The following is a 24,925-nucleotide window of genomic DNA, read 5'->3' as shown; positions in this document are numbered from 1 at the left end:
ACATAGACACAATAACTGGCCTCCTACTGATGTTATACTAACACTAGAGATCTGCCAAGACCAAAATATCTACTTCCCACTGCTACATTATTAGTTTATGTAAGCAATAACATGATAGGACGGAAATTCACACTGAGAAAGGCAGAAAACTTGGCTGCAATGTTGCCTCCTGCCTTCAACAACTCGAGAGCCCTACAATGCTGTACTGAAAAAGGGTCTCAGAGAATCTGCAATAAACTTAAGAAAACCCAGGTGAGCATGGTAAAATATAATGGATTACAACACCTTGGAAGGTTGATAAAGATCTAATTTATGGCAATATAAGCATATGGGCAGGCTTATATATTTTATGTTTTGGATTGGGTTTATTGCATTGATTTTGCACATGCGCAGAATCTCAACAGTAAATTGAATTGCTCCAGTTCAAGCTGAACAATTATTTATGTTCACCAAATCTAATTCACAGAAAAACATCATAACATATCTCTTCAACTAAAATTACAAGTACAAAACCCTCTTAATGCCAACTAGGTCAGAGATCATAGGGTCCTCTGTGGACATATTTCTTCTGTAAAAATAAACATTTAAGGCCTGATTGAGGGTTCATTAAAAACAGGGCATCTAAATTAACAGGGCAATAAGGCACTATGTTTTGCCTATTTTACATTGCACCTAGCTTGAAGGTATGGACATTAACGGGCTCATTTTTGAAAGAGAAGGACACCCATCTTTTGACATAAATCAGAAGATGGTTGTCCTTCTCACAGGGTCGTACAAATTGGTATAATCGAAAGCCAATTTTGGATGTCCCCAACTGCTTTCCATCGCAGGGATGGCCAAAGTTCAAGGGGGCGTACCAGAGGCGCAGAGAAGGCGGGACTTGGGCGTGACTAACACTAGGATGTCTTCAACCTATAATCGAAAGAAACAAGGACGTCCCTGACGAACACTTGGACGACTTTACCTGGTCGTGTTTTTCTTACGACCAAGGCACAAAAAGGTGCCCCAAATGACCAGATGACCACCATAGAGAATCGGGGATGACGTGCTCTTACTCCCCCAGTGGTCACTAACACCCTCCCACCCTCAAAATATATCTTTCAAAATACTGATTGCCAGCCTCAGATGTCATACTCAGCTCCATCACAAGCAGTATGCAGGTCCCTGGAGTAGTTTTAGTGGGTGCAGTGCACTTCAGGCAGGCGGACCCAGGCCCATCCCCCCTCCCTGTTACGTTTGTGGAGGAAACAGCGAGCCCTCCAAAACCCACCACAAACCCACTGTACCCACATCAAGATGCCCCCTTTCACTCGTAAGGGCTATGGTAGTGGTGTACAGTTGGGGTAGTGGGTTTTGGGAGGCTCAGCACACAAGGTAAGGGAGTTAAGTACCTGTGAGCAATTTATGAAGTCTACTGCAGTGCCCCCTAGGGTGCCCGGTTGGTGTCCTGGCATGTCAGGGGGACCAGTGCACTACAAATGCTGGCTCCTCCCATGACCAAATGACTTGCATTTGGTCGTTTCTGAGATGGATGTCCTTGGTTTCGATTATCACCGAAAATTAGAAACGACCAAGTCTAAGGACGACCATCTCTAAGGCTGACCAAATTTCAGTATTTGGACATCCCTGACCGTATTATCAAAATGAAAGATGGACGTCCATCTTGTTTCAAAAATACGGGTTTCCCCGCCCCTGGATTGGGACGTTTTGTGAGGACGTCCTCATCAAAACTTGGACGTCCCTTTCGATTATGCCCCTCCACGTCTACCCAAGAGCAGATATAAATGTATGCATGTACAATATACACCATGGCATGTATTTTCATAAAGTACCCATATAAATTGTAACTCCATCCATGCTTTTCCCAAACTCCATCCATAACAAGCCTAGGAGATATTTTTTTAATGAGCTGCCTAATTGTAGGTGCCCAGAATGCACGTAAATGGCAATATTTTAGTTATCTACATTTGTACATACATGACCTTTAATAAAATACTGATCAGTATAAATGCATGTATATTGTTTGCATGGCGTTTACTTTCACTGTGAGCTTTCACATGGGCAGAGTGTAGGTAGTGGAGCTTGTACACATGTTAATTTGCATTAGCTCTAGGACAGGTGTAAGTGTTCATGCCTTAAGTAGGCATCAAGGTGTGTGGCAGAGAACACACATTGAATTGTTTTCAGAAATCAGATGTAATTTAAGTATATTAGAAAGAGCTTTCACAAAGCACCCCAATTTTCACAAATATCACACGTATAACATGTGAAAAAAAATAAGAAAAAAAACCCCATTCCATCAGAAAAACACAATGAAAACAATTTCCTAATTCAAATCCCATTCTCAAAGTCCACCATACTGGAAGAGACAAAGAAACACAGGCAGTTAACAACAATATGGGTCCTTTTACTAAGGTGCGCTGAAAAATGACCTGCGGTAGTATAGGCGTGGGTTTTGGGTGCCCGCAGAATCATTTTTCAGTGCACCTGTAAAAAAGATCTTTTTAAAATTTTTGCCAAAAATGGACGTGCAGCAAATCAAAATTGAAACTTGTCCATTTTGGGTCTGAGATCTTACTGCCAGCCATTGACCTAGTAGTAAAGTCTCATATGGTAACCAGGCGGTAATGACCTACGCATGCCAAATGCCACTTGGCGTGTGTCTGATATGTGCGGCAGAAAATAACAATTATTTTTTGGCTGTGTATCGGATGTGCGCCAAAAATAAAGTCGCCACAAGAGCCATGTGGTAGCCGTATGGTAACTCCATTTTGGCGTGCATTGGGCGCACATAGCTGCTTACGTGGCTTAGTAAAAGGGCCCCCAAAATAGTAAATCATAAGACTGAAGATGACTGGAGAATGTCAAGTGTGCTGCTTTACAAAGAAGAAGGAATTTTATCTTTTGATGCATATTTCTGGTTTTGTTTAGACAAAGAAAATTGAAAATTTCAATAAATAAAAATAAAATAAAATTATGTAGGAAACTGCAATTGTTATGAAATACATCTGCAAGGTTGATTTTTATGCTAGGAAAGTTTCATAAAGCAACTTCACTTTTGAACAAATTACATTGGCTTAAAGTGGAGTCACGTCTTCATTTCAAAATACCTGTATAGTTTACAAATATTTTTATGGACTTAATTCAGAAAATTTAGTGCAGCTTTTAACATTTCCTATTAATAGGTCAAATTTGAGAAGCGTGCAGAGATTGAACTTTGATATATAAAAGATTGCTCCCGAATAGACGTCTGGTTTATATTTTTCACTGGTGGAAAATCTAAATGCCACTTTTTCGAATAATATTCCCTATCAGATCTGTCAAATTTCATCTTATCTTCTTTTTCAAAAGGCAATTAAAACTTATTTATTTTTAAATCAACAAATAAAAATTGTAATTGGCTTAGCTTGATAAAGAAAGATTGTTGTAAATTTCTTCAAATGTGAAATTTTCATTTATTTGTAATCCACCTTGCATCCTTAAGGTTAAAGGCGGAATATAAACTGTACAATGCAATACAATTAAAACAAACTCAGAAAGCATTCTCTTAAGATTCCACCCAGTTTGTGGGGTCTTTTACTAAAGCTTAGCTCAAGTTATCTGCAGCATGGCCCATTTTATTCCTATGGGCCCTGCTGTAGATAACTCAAGCTAAGCTTTAGTAAAAGACCCCCTTAGACTTCTCCAGTTACTTTTCAGGTCCTTGGTTGCATGTGTACATTGGCTGTTCTGCTTGCAACTGAAGATTTGTGAGAGACCCTGTCTGCTTCTTGATTGATAAAGTACAATCTCTCTGCATGCTCCAAGTCTTGTGAATAATTATTTGCTAAATTTAGAATTTTACAGACTTTATTAATACTACAAGAGCAAGGAGTGGATTATGAATTTAGATGTTGGGCAAGAATTGAAACCTGTCACTAGATCAATACTTCTTTGCTTCTACAATAAACAATGTCACTCACCAGCCTTTAAAGCAAATATTAAGTCATCAAACTCTTGTGATTCATCTTCAGCCACAAGCGAACCATTGCCGAACCCTCCACTGGTCCTGAAAGCTTTGCCATTCTGTGGGCTGTGATTGAAGGCAAAGCCAATCTGACTGTCCATCTGCAGTGAGGCCCTTTCCCAATCAGTAGGCACCTGAAACAAAGCATACAAAAAATTACTTCCTTTTGCTAACTTGGAACCTTCTTGTAAAATTAGAACCTGAGCGACCTAGGGTTATGGCTTCATGACCCTTCATTCACAACTACTCAGATCTGTCATCCATTTTTTGTTCCCTCACCATCAAATTTTAAGAAAAAAAGTAGCCCAGCTGTCACAGCAACAGTTCTCATCTGGGGGAGACTACAATCCTTTTGAGAAACCAGATGAAGGCTCATTGGGAATCTACATGCTCAAGTATATTTTTATTGGCTTGCTCCTGTACTTTGTAACAATCTTTTGAATATTCATTCTGTAGAGTAAGATATACTAATAGATATGGAAAATGTACTTTTATATAGTGTGAGAAGAGGTCAGGGATATGAAGGGAAGGGGAGAAGAGTGGGGAAGAGTGATGTTATGGTAGGAAAGAATAAGGAAGAATGGATGAGACTTGAGATTGTACATATTAGGTCTGTCTCTTTATAATTTATGGAGTTCCTTTCCATTACTTTGATTTTTTATTGTAAACTGCCTTGATCTGATAAGGCTGAGCAGTACATCAAATTTTATTAAACTGTAAACATATATAAACTGAATCTGATCTACTGGTGCCACTCTTGTGCAGTGGTTGGCAGCAGTCAGGACCAGGAACTGAACTTATCTCTCTCACATGAGAGTGCATTGTCATTATAACATTTGCTTTCACAAATTAAAAAAAAATAAAACAATCATCTTGTTACCTTTGATTATGAGAAAGGTAAGATTTGCTATGAAGGCTTATTTTAAGAAAAAGGATTCTTTGTTTTGTGATGCCAAAATTCAAAATTTTCCTAATATTACTGGTTCAACTCAGCTCCATAGGAAATCTTTTTTTCCATTTTAAACTTCAGGTGTTGGCTTCAGAGGATACTTTTTTCTTATCTCCTTGAATGTGCATGTTTTCTTATCAAGGCAATACTTGTGTATTTGTAAATTTCACCCTTTTGGAAAGATTTCTGATCAGCATAAGCAAGAATGATTTTACTCAGAAGCTGCTCAAACAATGAGTAGACAATGCTCTTAAAATTCAAATGTTTATTATCATCCAAGATTTTTTTTCTTCTCAACAACCTATATTCTGCATTTGATTGGGGAAATGCGGCCATGCTGATCTCACTAGACCTCATTGTGGCTTTTGATCTGATGAATCACTTGCTGTTACTATCCAGACGTTTATCCGTAGGTATCTCGGGATCTGTTCTTGAATGGTTTCACTCCTTTCTGACTGCACATTTCAGGTTTCCCTTCCATCGTCCATCTCCATCCTCTCCCCCCTCACCCGATGATAGTTTATTGCTTTCCATTCAGGAGCTATATAATCCTGATCTTCAGGCCTGCTTGAACTTGGTGAATGAATGGTTAACTACAAATCACCTGGTTCTAAACCCATAAAAATCTGTCAATCTCTGGATTACTGGATAACCTTTTTATCCCTCAGCAGTCCCCTCTTTCTTGGGTGCCCAATCCACTCTGATTAAGATTTTTCAAATATCTGGGGGTAATTTTAGACTCGCAAAAATTGCTTGTTCTTCATATTTCCTCGGTTGTCAAGTCCTGTTTCTGGTCCCTACATCTTATTTATTCCTTCCAGTCTTACTTAGATGAAAGCACCTGTGCTACTCTTCTTTATTCCTTGGTTGCCTCAAAATTGGACTACTGCAACATTGTCTATGCTGCCTTACCAGGCACTTGGCTCAAAATGCTGCAGACTGTATAAAATACTGCATCTGCTTACTTGCTCACACCAATAAATATGATCTTATTACCCCCTTGCTAATTCACTAATCACTGGATCCTTATTGCCTATTGCATTCAATACAAGATACTAATATTGACTTACAAGATGCTACACTCTGGTGTTCCTTCCTATTTGTCTTCCCTTATTACTCTGTACACCTCTTCTACAACCCAGTCTTCCCCCTGTCTATTGTTCCAGATTGGAGATGACCCATCATTCTGCCTTTTTTTTTTTTTTTGCTGTGGCACCCTCTTTGTGGAATTCATTTCCCCTAGATATTTGGGCTGAACAGTCATATATCAAATTTAGAACCATTTTGAGGATTCATCTTATTCGGTTGGCTTTCCAGGAGAGTTGATAGGCTTGGCCAGTATGTGAGAGTTACTGATTTCTTCCCATCTCTCTTGTTATTTCACTTGACCTATCTTGTTACTGTACTTCTATTCACTTCTCACACACACACACATATATATTTTTTACATTTGTAAAGTGCTTTGCTAGATTTTCTGTAAGGTGGTATATCAAGCACCCAATAAAGATAAAGATTTGCATACTAACTTGCTCTCTGATCAAGCAGATTATGTGAATGATTGTTAGTTGATCAAGTTGAGTCTTTCCAAAGCCAACAGAATCTCTCCACAGGCAGAATGAACTCCAGCTTCTTTGTAAGAAATCTGTTGTTTCTTACCTCAATACATTTACTAATCTCAGCAGTTCATTGACAGTAGGTGGACTAGGAAAGTGATAGATAAGGTATTTTGGAAGTAGAGTAGAATTATTTGAAAACCAAATACAGTATATATCCATTCCTGCAAGTACTGCAGGCTAAGGAATCCAAGTGATTTTCTCAATGAAGTGGTAAGGAGTATTTGCAACAGTTAATGAACTAGAGAACATCTGGAGCATATTAATAAACTGTTCAGGAAAACACTTGTTTAAGTCAGGGTTCTTGCAACAAACTGAATTCAATATGTTGTCATGAAATGATAATGATACAGCTATTGTGAAAACAGTGCTACAAGCCAAAAACAGTAATACAATTATAAGATGCTTTCAATCAGCTGAAAGAGAAACTGAGGCAATCATATTTTGCAATATAAAATTACAAAGTACTTTTCCACCTCATTTAATTTTGCATGACCGGAATGGAAAAAATACTTATACTGGGAAGCAGCAAGCAATACTTTTCAAAGCTGAAGTCTGATTTAATTTGTAAATGTGCCTTTCAAAATGCAAATAATTAATTATTTTGATTTTGTTTTTGTTTCACAGAAGTAAAGGTCACAAAACAAATGGAAGATAATACTTTTCTATTGGAATAATTGAAGTGGGTTTATTTGTTAATGTCATTATATATGTGAGCCATGTAGAACAGATGGATACCAGGGCATATAAATTAATAATACATGAAATGAAATGTGCCAGCAGCGAAATGCTTGTGGATTCCTGGGACGATCCTTGGGTACACTGCAACTGGCAGTGATTACAGATTCTCACAAGAATCCCAGAGTCGTTTTGTTAACATCTGCACTGTGTATGTCCCACTGGCCACAGCAAAGGTCAGATTCTATAAATGGCAACCAAAAATGGAAGTAAAAAAAAAAAAATTGTTGCCCAGTGCTATTCTATACAGGGCACTCTGGGATGAGCGTTCTTTGTAGAATAGCACTGGTCACTGAATTCCACGCCCAACTTTGGGTGTAAGGACTTACATCAATTGAAACCAGGTGTAAATCCTGGCATGCAAGTTAGGCGCACATCTGTGGTATTCTATAATACTATGCACAATTTTTCAGAATGCCCCTGACCCACCACGCCACTCCCATGGGAACATTCCCTTTGCAGTCATGCATGGATACACTTAGATGCTGTCCTATAACTGGGTGCATAAGTGTATTTCTGCACCGAACTAGACAAGCAAAAACGGTGCAAGACCCAGAATACCAAGTCACAAGATGATCAGGATAAAAAAGTTTATTCATCAGCAGTTAAACAGAATGTGTTGGTACAAATGACCCAACACTGCCTTCTTCAGGGGTCCTGTAAACAACACCACTAGCACATAAGGGTGGTTCTGCCATTTATCTTGAAGAAAACAAGATGTGTTTAAGGCAGAATCGATGACAGGGTTGCGACTTGGTGTTTTGGATCTTCCACCATTTTCGCATGTCAGGTTTCCTTGTGGAAGAGTTGTTCTGGTTTTTTTTGTCCCTGTTTCTGCACCAATCTGCCATTTCAACTCTGTTTTGGAGCCTGGCATCTATTAGAACATGTTTCTGCACTGAAAGTTGGGTGTGGAATTAGTGCATAAGGGTGATTCTGCCACTTATCTTGAAGAAAACAAGATGTGTTTAAGGCAGAATCGCTGACGGAGTTGAGACTTGGTGTTTTGAATGTTCCACCATTTTTGCTTGTCTGGTTTCCTTGTGGAATAGTTGTTCTGTTTTTTTTGTCCCTGTTTCTGCACCAATCTGCCATTTCAACTCTGTTTTGGAGCCTGGCATCTATTAGAACATGTTTCTGCACTGAAAGTTGGGTGTGAAATTAGTGCATAAGGATGATTCTGCCACTTATCTTGAAGAAAACAAAATGTGTTTAAGGCAGAATCGCTGACGGGGTTGAGACTTGGTGTTTTGAATCTTCCATCATTTTTGCTTGTCTGGTTTCCTTGTGGAATAGTTGGTCTTCTTTTCTCTCTATTTCTGCGTTGATCTACCGTTTCAACCTCGTTTTGGAGCCTTGCATCCATTAGAACACGTTTCTGCACTGAAAGCTGGGTGTGGAATTAGTGCCCAATTTAGCCGCCATTTATAGAATTCCCCAACAATTGTCTATCACAATGACCAAAGGTTCTAGCATTGAAGTATCAATCATTACTCAGTAGTTGCTTTTGAAATGCAATTAGATTACCTAAGAAAAAGTATAGCCAATAACTTGTCTCATATTTTCGTCTATTTTCATTGTTGTTCTATGTTTTGGGGGACATGGAGGACAAGGAGGCAAGAAGCAGCATAGAGTATTGACCACTAGTTTGAGGTCTCTCACCAGGCACTCTTTGCTCTGCAGGGAGCACTACTTTGCGCAGGTTCACTACCCTTGAGTTTCAGGGTTCAGCGATGGGTCCAGGTAGGGCTGAGAGGCAGTTGGCTCATGGGATCACTCACTCTGCCACTTCCAAAAACTCACAGTGGAGTCCAGGGTTTGTTTCAAACCAAGAAAGTGTACAGAAAGTCTTTAAGAAGTCAAAGCAAAGAATAGAAATGATACAAATGCAGTTCACCTTTTATCTTTTCCCCCTTCCCTTGTGTGTGGTAAAGCTCCTCTTCTCATTCATTGGAATTCTCCTCCTAAACTCAGGACTCCTGTACTTTTCCCCTTCTCTCACTAACTCTTCTTCCTTGGAGGCAGATCACAGACATGTTGCAGGTGCTCTTTCTTTGAATCCTGGGATTCAAGTCCTATCAAATATGTAGTTTTTGGATACTGTACTCAGATGTGGCAGCACATGTGTCTTTCTTGTAGAACCCAGGCATTCTTTGTCTTAGCTCCTGGAGTTGTCCTCTGAATCCTCTTCTTCACTTCCAGGATCCATGCAAACCTTTTACACTCCTTCTTTCAGATGTCTACTCTTGCTTCTGACTTCTTAATGTCCTTAAGTACTACTGGTGTTGGCTTATTTAGTCAACTTATGGTGGCTAAGCCACCACACTAGGACCTGAGGGATAACAGGGGTTGCATAGGCCAGTGTAGTACAGTGTCTGCTTCTAAGACCCCTATTCCTGTATGGTACGATGATTGAGTTAATCAAAGTTAAAGGGCAGCCTCTGGGCTGAGTGTTTATACCATTCAATTTGCCCACCAATATGAGGTCTCTTCCAACCATTAGCTCACTGATAAGGAGAGCCCTTCTGAGTTCTAGAAATACTGGGTGGCATAAAAAGATCACAGTGCAATATGTTAGTAGAGCTGCTAGAGGCCTCTGCCTACATAACTAATGGAACGTTTGGGGTCTCTATAGAAGGAATGAGAGATGGCATGGAAGGGGAAAGAGTTATGGATAGGCAAAGAAAGCAGAGAATAACATGAAAAAGGAAAACAGAGGCCTAAGTGATATGGAGGGGCATTTTTGATATGGCGTCTAAGTTCAAAATCTAAATAGGAAAGAAGGTCATTTTAAAAAAAGAAAAACATCTTTTTTTCCCAAAAGTACTGTTTTGTGATTTGGATGGTTTTTTTTTTTGGTCCATTAAAAAAAAAAAAAAAAACATGTCCACCTGCTAAATGCACAAAAGCAAGTCATTGGGATATAGGAGGAGTCAGAATTTTTAGTAGACTGGTCTCCCTGACATCCCAAGACAGCAATAGGGCACCCTAGGGGGAACTGCAGTGGACTTCATAAAAAGCTCCCAGGTACACATCTCACCATTGCTCCCTTACCTTGTCTGCTGAGCCCCACAAAACCCACCCCAAATCAACTACCCCCAACTGTAGACCACTACCATAGCCCTTACAGATGAAGGGGGCACCTATCTGTGGGTACAGTGGGTTTCTGGTGAGTTTTGGAGAGCTCACAGTTTCCTCCACAAGTGTAACAATTATGGAGAGGTTGGAGCCTGGCTCCACCTGTCTGCTGTGCACTGCACTACTACTAGACTACTCTAGGGACCTGTATGCTATTCTAATGGACCTGAGTATAAGCTGAGGTTGGCATCTGAGGTTGGCAAGTAATGGTTTTCATCACATTTTTGGGAGATGGGAGAGGGTTAGTGACCACTGGGGGAAAAAGGGGAGGTCACCTCTGATTTCCTCCAGTGGTCATCTGGTTATTCAGGGCACCTTTTTGTGCCTTATTTGTTATAAAAACAGGTCTAGCTCAAAACATCTTAGTTTTAGTCCTGGACGTTTTTGTTTTGTTCCATTATGGCTGAAAAATGTCTAAGACTTAGGAACGCCCAAGTCCCGCCCTGAACATGCCCCTGACACACCCCCTTGAGATTTGGATGGACTTCTGACGGACTTCATACAAAACGTCTAAAAATAGGTTTTGAAAATACTGATGTGGATGTTTTTGTGAGAAAAATGTCTAATTTATGCCACTTTTTAGACATTTTTACATTTTGAAAATGAGCCCAATGGTGTCTTTTTACTAAGCTGTGGCAAGTTCTAATGCGTGCTTATTGCAGATTAGAATCCACTACCGGGAGGCGATCTGAGGCATCCCACGGTAGTTCTCTGTTCGATATGTGCTACCCACATGTGTTTTGGGGGGGAGGGGCAGAGAGTAGGTGTCCCAGCACTAATCAACTAGCGCAGCTGTATCGCCGTACGCTAACCGATTAACACATGGTCAGTACATAAGTCCTTAGTGCTTAGTAAATAGGTGGTGGTAAGGGCTCCTGTAATAATGGCCATGCACTAATTGGGATGTTAGTGTGAGGACATTATTGGCGGGCCGGGGGATAGAAAATGCTGCCATTTTTCTGCTGCACTAAAAGTGGCCTCAGCATATGGCATACCAGAGGCCACTTTTTAGCGCAGCTTAGTAAAAAGACCACATAAAAAGGAGTGGAGAAGGGACATAAAAAGGAGAAGATAGATAGGGCATACAAGATTAGGAAAGAGAAAATATAAAACTTCCCTACTCCACCCAGTTTCTTGCATCCTTGCATGACTTTTTTTTCCATATTGAACAATTCGTCTGCTTACATGTTTCCTTTAAACACTCATATCAATCTTATATGTTGCCACACTGCTCTCTCTTCCCTCATTCTAATGTTTAACCTTTACTATTCAAGTGACTAGCATTGGACCCAAAATTGTGGGGTAAAGGGGAAGGGATTTGATATACTGCCCTTCTATGGTATAATCAAAGCAGTTTACATAGTAACATAGTAACATAGTAGATGACGGCAGAAAAAGACCTGCATGGTCCATCCAGTCTGCCCAAGACAAACTCATATGTGTATACCTTACCTTGAATTTGTACCTGTCCTTTTCAGGGCACAGACCATATAAGTCTGCCCAGCAGTATTTCCTGCCTCCCAACCACCAGTCCCGCCTCCCATCAGTGACTCTGGTACAGACCGTATAAGTCTGCCCTCCCCTATCCTCGCCTCCCAACCACCACCCCCTCTCCCATCAGCGGCTCTGGTACAGACCATATAAGTGTGCCCTCCCCTATCCTCGCCTCCCAACCACCACCCCCTCTTCCCCCCAACTGCTCTGCCACCCAATTTCAGCTAAGCTTCTGAGGATCCATTCCTTCTGCACAGGATTCCTCTATGCATATCCCACGCATGTTTGAACTCTGTTACCGTTACATATTATGTACAACTACTTTTTCTACCCCTAGTGGGCTCACAATCTAAATTTTTTTTTTTAATCTGGAGCAATTGAGGTTTAAGAGACTTGCCAGAGTCACAAGGAGCTACAGTAGGAATCAAACCTGGCTCCTCCTGGTTCTCAGGCCACTGCATTAACCATTAGGCTATTCCTCTACTTTTATCCCATGCTCACTGTTTCCCCTCCAGTTATGCTCAGTACGAGGGATGTGCAAGGTAATAATTTTTGGATTGGTTAGTTTTAGGATGAATCACTCATTGGTTCATTTTTGGATACCACATATCTATAATTTTTTTTGTTAGTTTTCTAGTCATTAGGGCAAGCAACTTTGTACTATAACAGTGGGATTTACCATCTGTTTTCAATGAAGCTTGAGTGGAGGAGTAGGCAACTGGTTAGAGCTATAGGCTAAGAAGCAAAAAAAAAAAAAAAAAGCCAGCACTGAAGTTCCCACTAATACTCTATTGCTTCAAGTACAAACGTAGAATTTATTTTAAAAACATTTGCATTTTCCCAATCACCGAGGGACCTTTTTACTAAGCTGCGGTAAAAAGTGGTTTGTTGTAGTTTGGACAAATTAAATTGGCATGTGCTGGGCCAATGGTTTACCACGGCTGTCAAAAAAGGCTTTTTTTATGGGGCAGTAAAGGCTGTGCACTAAAATCAAAAGTAGCGCATGGCTATTTACTGCCTGAGCCCTTACCTCCACCCACTGACCTAGCGGTAAGGGCTCATGTGCTAACCGTGAGCACGTGCCAATGTAGCCATCCTGCCGATTACATCTGAGAATGCCTCCTGGGTAGAAAATAGAAAAAAAAAATTTTCTACCATGGGAAACAGTGCAGACCAACTTCTAAATTGCCGCCGGGTGTCTGAACTAACCTGCTGGCAGTGTCAATTTGGCACACACAACCCACGCGTTAGCCCTACCACTGCTTAGTAAAAGGGCCCCTCAGAGTTCTAAGCAGTATTATAAAAAAAAGCCCAAAAGCAATATTAAAATAAAGTAATCAAACATGAATAAATATGTAATCCCTGTCAGTATGGAGTGGTCCTCTCAGGGCTATTATGCACTGCTTGGCAGGCTGGGAGCAAACCTTTAAGGAGGTGACACTGATGTATACATCTATTTACACTGAATACAGTACTTGGGTCTAGATTGGGACCAATATAACTGGGGGGGGGGGGGGGGGGGGGAAGGCTGTAGGAAAGTTAAACTATACTCTTTACTCTTTGTGTTTATGTTTATTAAAATATATAGTCCGCCGTATCCAATGATCACAGCAGGTTATAGCCAAACATGCACAATAAAATAAACAGTATCACATCACACAATGCAATGTCAGTAAAAATAATGAATACAAAAATATTACCAGCACTCAATACCTCAGTTTAGGAAATAACTGGGGTTCTGAACCAACCATCTGATATTAAAACTTCACAATCAACCATCAAACATATCAAATCGAAACACAACTAAAAATACTGGGAATTATTCTTGATAAACACCTATCAATAGACAGTCAAATATCAGCAGTAACAATAAAGTGCTTCAGAACACTTTGGAAACTGAGGAGGATCAGTGACTATTTTCCTAGACAATCATTCCGAATAATAATACAAATCAACAATACTATCACAACTAGATTACTGCAATGCAGTATACGTAGGGTGCAAGGAAAGCACACTGAAATCGCTGCAAACCGTCCAGAACACAGCAGTCAGGCTAATATTCAAAAAGTTGAAATATGAGTCACTTCACTGCTTGAAACACTACATTGGCTGCCAACTAAGGCTAGACTAATCTTCAAATCTAGTGCCATCATCTACAAAATACTATTTGGCATGTCTCCAGAATATATGCTCGATATGATCAAACTATCCCCAAGAAATGTAAGCCCAGAAACCAGAAGCTACCTCTTCTTCACCTACCCAACTGCAGAAACATAATCTACAAATCTATATACATGGCTGGATTTAGTTACCTGGGTTCAAAATGGTGGAATTCAATACCAAAGATCACAAGAAGCATCACCAACTATCTACAGTTCAGAAAAGAACTGAAAACCTATCTCTTTAGAAAATTCTACAATTAAATGACTTAGCTATCAATGTTCTCCACTTCCTATTTGTAAACTATCTTTGTAAATTCAACCAAAACTGTCAAACCAGCACTGTAACTTTCAACCAGTATGTAAATTGTAAGCCACTTTGAACCGAAACCTCTTTTTGGAAAATAGTGGAATACAAGAATGCATAAAATAAAAATAAATAAATAAATAAAAGTGATTTAAGAACATAAGAATAGCCATACTGGGTCAGACCTATGGTCCACCTAGCCTAGTATCCTGTTTTCAACAGTGGCCAAATCCAGGTCACAAGTACCTGGCAGAAACCAAATCAGAAGCAACATTCCATGCTACCAATACCGGTGCAAGCAGTGATTTCCCCCAGGTCCATCTCAATAACAGACTATGGATTTTTCCTCCAGAACTTGTCCAATCCTTTTAAAAATCCAGATACACTAACCTCTATTACCATATCCTCTGGCAGTGAATCCCAGAGCTTAACTATTCTTTAAGAGGCCCGTTTATGAAGCGGTGGTAAGCCCCACACAGGCTTACTGCACGCTAAAAGTGAAGTACTGCTGGGCTACCACAGCAACCCAGCAGTAGTTCCCTCCCCCAGCATGTGCCATTTCTGGCGCTGCAAAAATATTTCAATTTTTGTAGTGCCAGTGTGTACCCTGTGGTAATCAGGCAGTGCCGTGTACTGTCCGGTTACCACTGGGTTAGCGCAGGAGCCCTTACTGCCACCTCAATGGGTGGTGGTAAGTGCTCTCCCCCAAACTGGCCACGTGGCAAGTACTTCACTTTCCACATGGCCATTTCTTGGAAAAAAACAAAGACCTGCCTTTTACCCACTGCGGTAAAAGGGGGCCTTGGCGCACATGACAAACACACAGTGATGCCAGCGCAGGCCCCCTTTTGCCACAGCTTTGTTAAAGGAACCCTGAGTAAAAAAATATTTCCTCCTATTTGTTTTAAAAGCATTTTCATGTATTTTCATTGAGTGTCCTCTGGTCTTTGGGCAGGAGAGGATTTTGCCGCCTAATCCCCAATATTCAGCGTAACTAAAACAGGCAGTGGCACTGAATATCGCCTCTAACTGCCACAAAAAAAGTGGGCATGTCAGGGGTGATACAGGGAGCAGCAGCGATTTTTTTCATGGCATCCGCAAGGGGCAGGAGTGAGTGGCCTTCACTCCTGTCCCCAACAACCTCTATGGACCACCAGGGCCTACCTAGATGGTTGGGGGGGGGGCATTCAGGGGTGGGGGTGCTTTCATCATGGAGGCAAGCTGGGAGAGGGGGGAAGGAGCATTGTTAGGAGGGTTTTTAAAAAAATTGTTATTCATTGCAATGTATACAATAAATAAATCAAGAAAATAATCAGAATAAAACAGAGGCAATTATAATAGGAAAAAGAAGAAAACAAAATCTTTTCTTTTAGTCCACATCTAAGAAGCCAACAAGACCAACTTCTAAGAAAACAGAAAACCAGGAGGGGTTTTTAATGGTAAAAAAAAATTCATATGGTTCTTGGCCGATATTCAGCCAAAAACCGCATAACTGTCTTATGCGGGCCCAGGCTGAACATCGGCGGAGATACTAATAAGCCTCAGTTACCAGCATCGGGAAAATTAACCCTGGATATTCATTGTTGGGGTCCACATATGCCTCGGCATTGAAAATCCAGGGCTAATCTAGCCGGCTACATTCAGCAATTAAAAAAACATTAACTATCACCAGCTGAATATCGGCTGGCAAAAGTTTACAACAAATAGCAAGCAAAAAAGACAAAAGCACAACAATAGTAAGGCAGAGCACGCAGAAAAAAAAACTGAAGACACTTACAATCACCTAATTTCCCTAGGAATTGCCAAGACACTCCTCTTTCATTCTTTTCTCTTGAATATCTCTCAAAACTGGATTGCATTCAGAGTGGAGGAGTGGCCTAGTGGTTAGGGTGGTGGACTTTGGTCCTGAGGAACTGAGTTTGATTCCCACTTCAGGCACAGGCAGCTCCTTGTGACTCTGGGCAAGTCACTTAACCCTCCACTACTCCATGTAAGCCGCATTGAGCCTGCCATGAGTGGGAAAGCGCGGGGTACAAATGCAACAACAACAAAAAAAATGGTCACAGATGCAGTTCCCTCGAGCTGCTTGGCCCTCTTTGCTGTTATTCAAGGGGTATCCAATGTTTCCTCTCCTTCTTTCTAGAATCAGTGGCTCCCCACTGTATTCCAGAGCTACTTGATTTCTTCCAGGGAAGTGCGTAAGCCTAAACAACCCTATCACTTCTCACTACTTAGCTGTTCCTTGTGATACAGTGTCTGAGCTAGGCAAAGATGCTTGTCCCATTTCAATATGGAGCTATGGCCAGGGAACCAGAAATCAAAACAAGGATTTCAAATGAGGGTGGGTTTTACACTAATCTCAGTTTCACTCCAAAAGGGGTTTGCTTCTTTCATTAATGTACTGTTCAGAAGATCCCTTTGCTTGTTCTAGAAACAAACAAGTCAGAGTAAAATTACATTACATTTATATCCCGCTAGCACCATAAATAGTTCCAAGTGGGTTATAGCTGAGGAAGAGTGAACCATATGTTCAGATGATACATGCCAATCAATTGATGAATGCAATAAAATGGAAAAACATCAACTAGAAACCAAATTCTGCACATCAAAATACTTCTGAAATAAAAAAAAGTCTTAAGCAGAACTACTAGAGCAGTGCTTTCCAATCTTTTTTGGCTGTAACCCAATGATTGTGTCCAAATAAAACTGTGACCCTGCCTGGAGGTGCAGCATAATGATGCACCTATGGAGAGCCCACCTAGGTCGCAACCTCCCTCCCCCCAAAAACAAAGTTGTGACCCCATTTGGGGTCCTGACCCACAGTTTGGGAAGCTCTGTACTAGGGTTCTCTGCCATCCACCTTAAGCAGAACCTGAGGGGTCTCTAGAAACAGTTAAAAACAAACATATCCTATATAATAATTCTCACCTCCAACGTTCTATTGGTCTTGCTGCTTGTGTTCGTGACTTCTTCGGAGTTGGTCTGCTAGGCTCCGTAACACAGGCTGGCGTCACCGTGAAAAAAGGCGCCCGTTGGTCACGGTGACGATGGACGAACAAGGGACTGACGTCACCACGAAAAAAGGCGCCCATTGATCACGGTGACGGTGGACGAGCAAGGGAAGAAGATGAGCGCTGTCGCAGCAGTGAGTAGGGAGAAGTAGACGCGGATCACGGTGGCACCGGGGATGGCGATGGGAAAGAGCAGGGTGGGCGGCAGCAGCCAGGCCGTGGCGATCAGGAGCCACAGCCGCGAGAATATGGCATACGGAGGTTCTGCGTCTACCAGTGCCTATTTCCTCGGTCCCACAAAGAAATCTGACTCTCTGGCTACAGAACTGCTCTCTCCCAGCGTAAAGTTTTTGTGAGAGAAGGAAGCAGCTGTCGGGAGACCCAGCAAGGCCCTCCATGGCTGGTGACTTCCCTGAGCCTCACGCAGCCTGCCAGAAGTCGGTGACTAACCACTGCAGCACCACGAGGAAGGCGAGCCGCTGGGGAACGTGGCAGAGTCAGGTGCGATGGAGACGCTGGAGTTGAGATGCGGGCACTCCATGGCGCTGGAACACAGCATGCGCATGGGCTCAGCCGCCGCAGCGGTGCCCCGCCACGGCCATTTTTACCTTGTTAATAAACAGCCGAAGGCGGCTAGGATCCGGACTTTAGCGACTGCCGAGCTCTCTTCTTTCCATTCCCGTCTGGGACAGGTTGAGATTCCGCACGCCGGCCTTTCCAGCTAACCAGAGCACACAACCCACCAGCACGCAACGGGAGCACATACGAGGAGAGGAAGGGAGGGACCCTGAAACTCGGAGGGAGGGAGGGAGACCCTGAAACTCGGAGGGAAGGAGGGAGCGAGGGGGGACCCTGAAACTTGGAGGGAGGGAGACCCTGAAACTCGGAGGGAAGGAGGGAGAGAGGGGGGACCCTGAAACTCGGAGGGAGGGAGGGGACGACCTGGCACACACTCTCATTCTCACACACACATACTCTCTCTCTCACAGACACACTTGCACCCAGTCTCACTCTCTCTCTGTCACACACACACACACACACACACACATTCACTCTCTCTCTCTCTCTCACAGAGTCACTCTTACACATACTCTCTCAAACATACACACTCCGAGGAAAACCTTGCTAGCACCCGTTTCATTTGTGTCAGAAACGGGCCTTTTTTACTAGTAATAAATAAAGCAAGTACAATAAATACACTCAGAACAATTAACCTACTCAGAGAGACGCAAACCAATTCTTCACTCTTTCTAAAATCTAATTCTACTGGAAAGCTGTGAGTTAAATCCAAACTTATAGGCATCTGTAACACAGGCAACACATCACTACAAGAAATCAACAGTGGCCTGAAGACTCCATGGTGTCAAAAGAAGGGCAAAGGGCAATAACAGTGGCATGAAGACTCTAAACTACTGTAAGAAAACCACAAGGTAATGGAAGAGGGCAGGGCCGCCGAGAGTAGGGCCCGGGACAAGGCCACCCCCGGGCCCACCCACCTGAAGTCGCCGGGCCCCCCTCCACCCGCTACCGGGCCCGGAACTAACCTTAAGCCTCCTTCTTTCACTTCGCGCAAGCAGCAGCAGCAGGGCAGACCTCTCCTCCTTCCTTCCGTGCCCCGCCCTCGCGGACGTTACTTCAGGTGAAGGCAGGACATGGAAGGAAGGAGTGGCCTGCCCTGCTGCTGCTTACACGAAGTGAAAGAAGGAGGCTTAAGGTTAGTTCCGGAGCAAGGAGAGGAGGAGCGAGGAGGGCGGGCGGGCCACACTGCAGTGGCGGCGCCGGGCCCCCCCCGGAGGCCCGGGCCTGGGGACTTTTGTCCCCCCTGTCCCCCCCTGTCCCCCCCTCTCAGCGGCCCTGGAAGAGGGTTAAGCAGCACCAACATTAGTAGGAAGATCCCAAGGTAACAGGAGATGGATAAAACAGCAAACCCTTTATCAGGATGACCTCAAAATACCAGAAGAGAGGTAAAATAGCACCAACAATGGTAGTGCTACTTTCAGATTATTTTCTATCAAGCTGTAGTCTGCCTGCTATGCACCATAAAGCCTGTCTTTTTCTGACACATAAATTCAGAGCCAAGCCCTGAATCTGATCATAGTCACCTCTTTTCTTCTGAAGCCTACACCTTCCTTGCGCAAGCTTCTTTCCTTCTGAAATCCAAAGATTCAGGTTGACACCATCAGCAATGGAATTTGGAAGTGAGGCTAGGATAGGTATGTTTGGCTGTTATCAAAATGTGTTTTTTTTTGTTTTGTTTTTTACTTTAATCATCAAAGAGTTTCAACATAACGATGGCAATTTTGTAAACCATTTTTGAACATACCTCATAAAATGCTGGTTTATGCATATAAATGGATTCTTTAAAAATTAGGTCATGCCTAAAAGTACACACAGTACAACCAGCATGTACTTGTATAACAGAAGGACAGTTCAATAACCTGGGCACTCACATTTATGTGTGTGTTAACACATGTAAATGTTATGAATGCTAGCATTTTCACACTTGTGCTCTTCTACACTAGTATGGCACCTAAGTGCAATTCTACAAGTACCTGCTTAACTTACATGGTGCATATTTGCAAGTAGGGTGTACTCAGGTGTGGAGCTTTGGCAGGACATAGACAGGGTTCCCACTTATGCATGTATAGAGAATATTGTGAGTTGCACGTGTCCCTGCCACACTTAAGTTTGTGCACTTAGCACCAGCTCTATTGCTAGCATAACTGTGAGCGCCTACATGTTAGATATTTTGATAGCCACTTACCCTATACAGCGCTGCGTACGTCTAGTAGCGATATAGAAATGATAAGTAGTAGTAGTAGTCTATAATAGAACCTAAGTAAAAATGGCCCTTTTCCAGCTACACACTATCCTGCTAGTACAGGCCAGTATTTGATTGCACACATTTTTCAGGTGGGCATTCACGTGAAGGGAATTTGGGTGGACTGTAAGTGGGGCACACATTTACATACAGTTATAGAATTGCCTCTTTAGCATGTGAGTTAGCTTTGCTGTTGTGCCAGTGTGGTAATGGTCACATTATATGTATGCTAGCAGTTACCACATGCTAATTTATGTATTCATTGCTTAGCGCATTTTAGTGAAAGGGCCCCTTAACTTCTGACTTCTATGGTCTGTGCCCTGAAAATGGCGAAGACAAATCAAGATCAAGTATACATATGTAGTATCACATTATACCTTAAGCTACGAGTTTATCTTGATGGGCAGACTGGATGGACCATACAAATTGTTATTTGCCATCATCTACTATGGTACTATGCTATATTAAACCAAAGTTCAGTGATAGGAAGTGCAATATTCAAACTTTCAGGTATGCTGCATTACTCTCCAAGAGCAGAAATTATTATTCTTTAGTTTATTTTTTAAAATTCACAGTTCACAGTGTTATGAGCAAACCTACTGCCATAATAATAAGAATTATTTTTTTTTTCCTGTTGGGCATGTTTTCTCATGAAAGTTTGCTTCGGAGGCTTATTTGTATTTTACTGAAATGGACTGTTAACTTACCAGACATACTATGGTTTAGTATGTTAGCCCAGTGGTTTGAGAAATAGAACAGTTTGTTTAATATCACGTTTGCAGCTATAAATAGTGCTAGCTCTAAATCCATCCTGAATTTAAAATGTAACTTTTGAACCTACTCCTGTCTTTGAAGTAAATGCATGGTTAAAGTTACCTCTTCCATAGCTGTGATGAGGTTCTGTGTGGATTTGCTTATCTCTCCACCTGCTGAGGACATTCCACTCCCTGGTGTGAAGAAGCTGGACCCAGTGTGGGCATGACCGTTGGTTTCTATACTGTAACTGGCTTTCACAGGGCAGCAGAGCTGGTTGTGCAGGATAAAATACACCACAAAAACATAGAGACCCTGCAATGAGAAAGAGAAAAGAGATGAGTATTTATTTATTTATTATCCGACTATAATTATTCAGCTCTATGTGGCTTACAGAAGTAATAAACAGTACAAGTTAATGTATAATGCATGTTATGAAAATTGTAAGAGTTAAAGGAACATTCTTGAAATAGTAGCGGCGAGGAGAAAGATCTTGGCTATAACTGATTTCAACATCTAATGAAGGAATTTATTGAACATAAAAGCCTTCAAGAATTTGCAAAAGGTCAGACAGTTATTGAGTTGTCTTATTTCCCTTGGAGTAAAATTCTACCATTTAGTGCCTAAATGAGAGAAATCTCGAGCTACAGTGGATTCATCTCTTGCAGTAAAAGTTGAATTTCAAGTTGAGAGATCTATCATGTCACACATATAGTCTGGAGCCATCCCGTAAATCATTTTGTAAATAAAAACACATGTTTTGAAAATGATTCTAGCTTTAATAGGTAACCAATGTAGTCTAATGAGGAGTGGTGACAACCTTTCAAATTTAGTGACTTTGCAAGCCAGTCGAACAGCAGTGTTTTGCGTTGTTTGTAATTTCCTCATTAGTAATTCATTATTCCCTAGGTAGATGGCATTACAGTATGTGATAGGTCAGGTCAAAAACATCATGGACCAAATGCATCAACATATGTGGTAACATAGTAAATGATGGCAGATAAAGACTCGGCATGGTTCATCCAGTCTGCCCAACAGTCACATTCATTAACAATGTGTTATTGAGCTGAAAAGCCAACATTTTACTCGCTAAATTCCACTATACGATGTCTTCCTCTCCCTCACTGTGATATACAGCACCTGCACTCATAGCATGCACTATGAATGTGGAGGAGTAGACTAATGGTTAGTGCAGTCAGCTGAGATCCTGTGGAACTGGGTTCAATTCTCACTGCAACTCCTTGTGACCCTGGGCAAGTCACTTAACTCTCTGTTGCCCCAGGAACAAAAAAAAATTTAGATTGTAAGACCACTATTCACAGAGAAAGTACCTTCATATAATGCGTACAGCACTGTGCACATCTAGTAGTGCTACAGAATGAATAATTAGTAGTAGAATGTGGTATAAAATACTCATTCTTGATCTTGATCTGTCCTTGGCATTTTCAGGGCTCACACCACAGAAGTCCATCCAGCATTAGCCTCAATTCCTCACTGTTGGAGCTGCCATCTAAACACCACTCCAGCCTATCAGAAATGAACTTATAGCTGTTGATGTGTTAAGTTTTGTTTTGATACTATTCTCTTTCTATTTAGGGATTCCTTGTATCTATCTAACATATTTTTTAATTCTGTCTCTGTTTTTGTCTCCACCACCTCCACCGGGAGGGCATTCCAGGCATCAGCCACCCTCTCCATGAAAAAGTATTTTCCAATGTTACTCTAAGTCTCGAAGAAACAGAGTGGTGAACAGTTGCAGTAGAAAATAGCACAAAGCAGACCAGTGGATGTAGAAAAAGTGCAGTTTTACTCAAAAGAGAGTACCCAAAGTGGCCACATTTCACTTTAACAGGCTGTGTCAGGAGTAGGGCTAAAGGGGACCTTTGCACAACTTTTCCCCAAAAGCCAAAAGGCACACTTTTTCCTTCTAACTCTTCAGAAATGTCACTCACAAATATATTGAACATAATTGGCCCCAGTACCGATCCCTGAGGCACTCCACTACTCACCTTTCTTTCCTCCAAGCAAATTCCATTTACCACCACCCTCTGTTGTCTGTCAGTCAACCAATTTCTAATCCAGTTAACCACTCTGGGTCCTAACTTCAGTTTATTGATGAGCCTTCAATGCGGAACTATGTCAATGGCATTCCTGAAATCCAGGTAGATTACATCTAGCACGTGTCCTCGATCCAATTCTCTGGTCACTTAGTCAAAGAAATCAGATTCATTTGATATGATTTTCCCTTGGTAAAATCATGCTGTTTCAGATCTTGTGGCCTGTTAGATTTCAGGTTTAAATTCAATGCAAAATTTAGTTATGTACCAGTTTATTTTAGTCCCAAGATATTTTACAGAGACGTTTAGCACAAATTGTTTGCACTACAACCAACATTGGTCGTCTCCATGAGTCAAAATTTCATAGACACCAAGAGGGCAATTTTATGAAGGGATGCCTAGATTTAAGCACCTAGAGGGTGGTGCACTTACATCAGCCAAAGAGATGGTATAAACGCTTCTGCCTAAATGTTGGACATATGAATGTAACATAGCATTCTAAAAGGGATGCACATACGTGTAAGTCCTGCCCATGCTCTTCCGAGTGTATGCCCATCCGTAAAATACATGCTATGTAAGAAGAGTGTATTTACAGAAGAGTATATAAAAGGATTTTTGGCACTTATATGTGCATGAGTAATGTGTACGTGCCAGCAAGTCATTTATATATGTATATACTGTCCCCCAAATTCTATATATGGTGCCTTAAGTTGTGCATGCTAATTTGGCCGTATTGTCAAATTGTGTGCACAACTTAATTAACAAGCCAACTGGCACTGATAATTGGTACTTAACCAATTAGTGGCACTAATTGGCTTTAATTAGAATTCATATGCACAACTTTCTAGGCATATTCTACACCACCATGCACATAAATTTTAATATGTGCAGTTGAACGGTTGGCGTGGCTGTGGAATGAGCAGGTTGTGAGCGTTTCAAAAAACCATGTGCACTATTATAGAATGCACCCGATCTGCACCTAACTTAGGTGCAGATATTTAGGCCTGGTTTTATGTGGCCTAAATGGGTGAACCTAAATTTTAGTCACAAAAATGGTGCATAGGCTTGTTCAATAATGTACACCTAACTTTAGGCGTAGTTTTTAGAATCATGCTAACCATGTGGTTTTTCAGCATGGATTACTAAGGCACCATTTATAGAATTTGGCTGTGTAAATAATAGCACCTTATTATTAGAATTATTCCCAGATCCCAAAAGTAGGAGCCAAGCATAGACTATTTTTGAAAAACATAAGAGATGCCATAGTGAAACAAACTATCAAGCCCAGAATCTGTCCTTGACATTGGGCACCTGGGTCACTTGGAGGAAGACAGCAGAATCTAATAAGAAAATTTGTTTTCTAGTGCTCGTTCCCACTTTGTGAGTCCACTAGGGAAGTGAAAGTACCTGTATATACTATGTAAACCACTTTGGTTGTACCACCTATCAAAGATATTATCCTTTTTACCCTTATTATGAAGCAGAGCTATCCAAGTCTATTTGAATAATAACTGTTTATGGATTTATGCTCCAGAAATTTCTTCAAACCTTTTCAAAACTCAGCTACACCAGTAACCTTGACTACATTTTCTTGCAAAAAATTCTATACCCTAAATGAAAATATTTGCAGTAAATGAAAAAATGATTTTTATATACTGCCTGCAAGCCTACATTTAGGTACAGAGGTATTTTCCTATCTGAACAGAGCTCACAATCTTGAGTTTGTACCTGAGAAAACAGAGAATTATGTGACTTGCCCAAAACCACAAGTTGCTCAAGTAGGATTTGAACCAGACTCCTCTAGTTTTCAGCCCACTACTCTAATCATTAGGCTACTTCTCCACTCCAAATATAGTTTTAAACATGATTTAAATCTGCT

The 24,925-nt window shown here is 41.4% G+C and overlaps 1 protein-coding gene across 1 annotated transcript in view; it reads right to left on the bottom strand.

Annotated features, from left to right (window-relative positions):
* Positions 1-24,925, bottom strand: part of ADGRV1 (adhesion G protein-coupled receptor V1) — a 921,762-nt gene that overhangs the window by 8,602 nt on the left and 888,235 nt on the right. The window contains 2 exon segments of the mRNA XM_030193377.1: positions 3,963-4,140; positions 21,113-21,304. Coding sequence (XP_030049237.1) covers positions 3,963-4,140; positions 21,113-21,304 — 370 coding nt within the window.

The sequence above is a fragment of the Microcaecilia unicolor genome, chromosome 2 (assembly GCF_901765095.1).
Source record: "Microcaecilia unicolor chromosome 2, aMicUni1.1, whole genome shotgun sequence".
Classification (NCBI taxonomy): Eukaryota; Metazoa; Chordata; class Amphibia; order Gymnophiona; family Siphonopidae; genus Microcaecilia; species Microcaecilia unicolor.
Note: the sequence above shows the minus strand (reverse complement) of the source record. Positions and strands in the feature narration are given on the sequence as shown.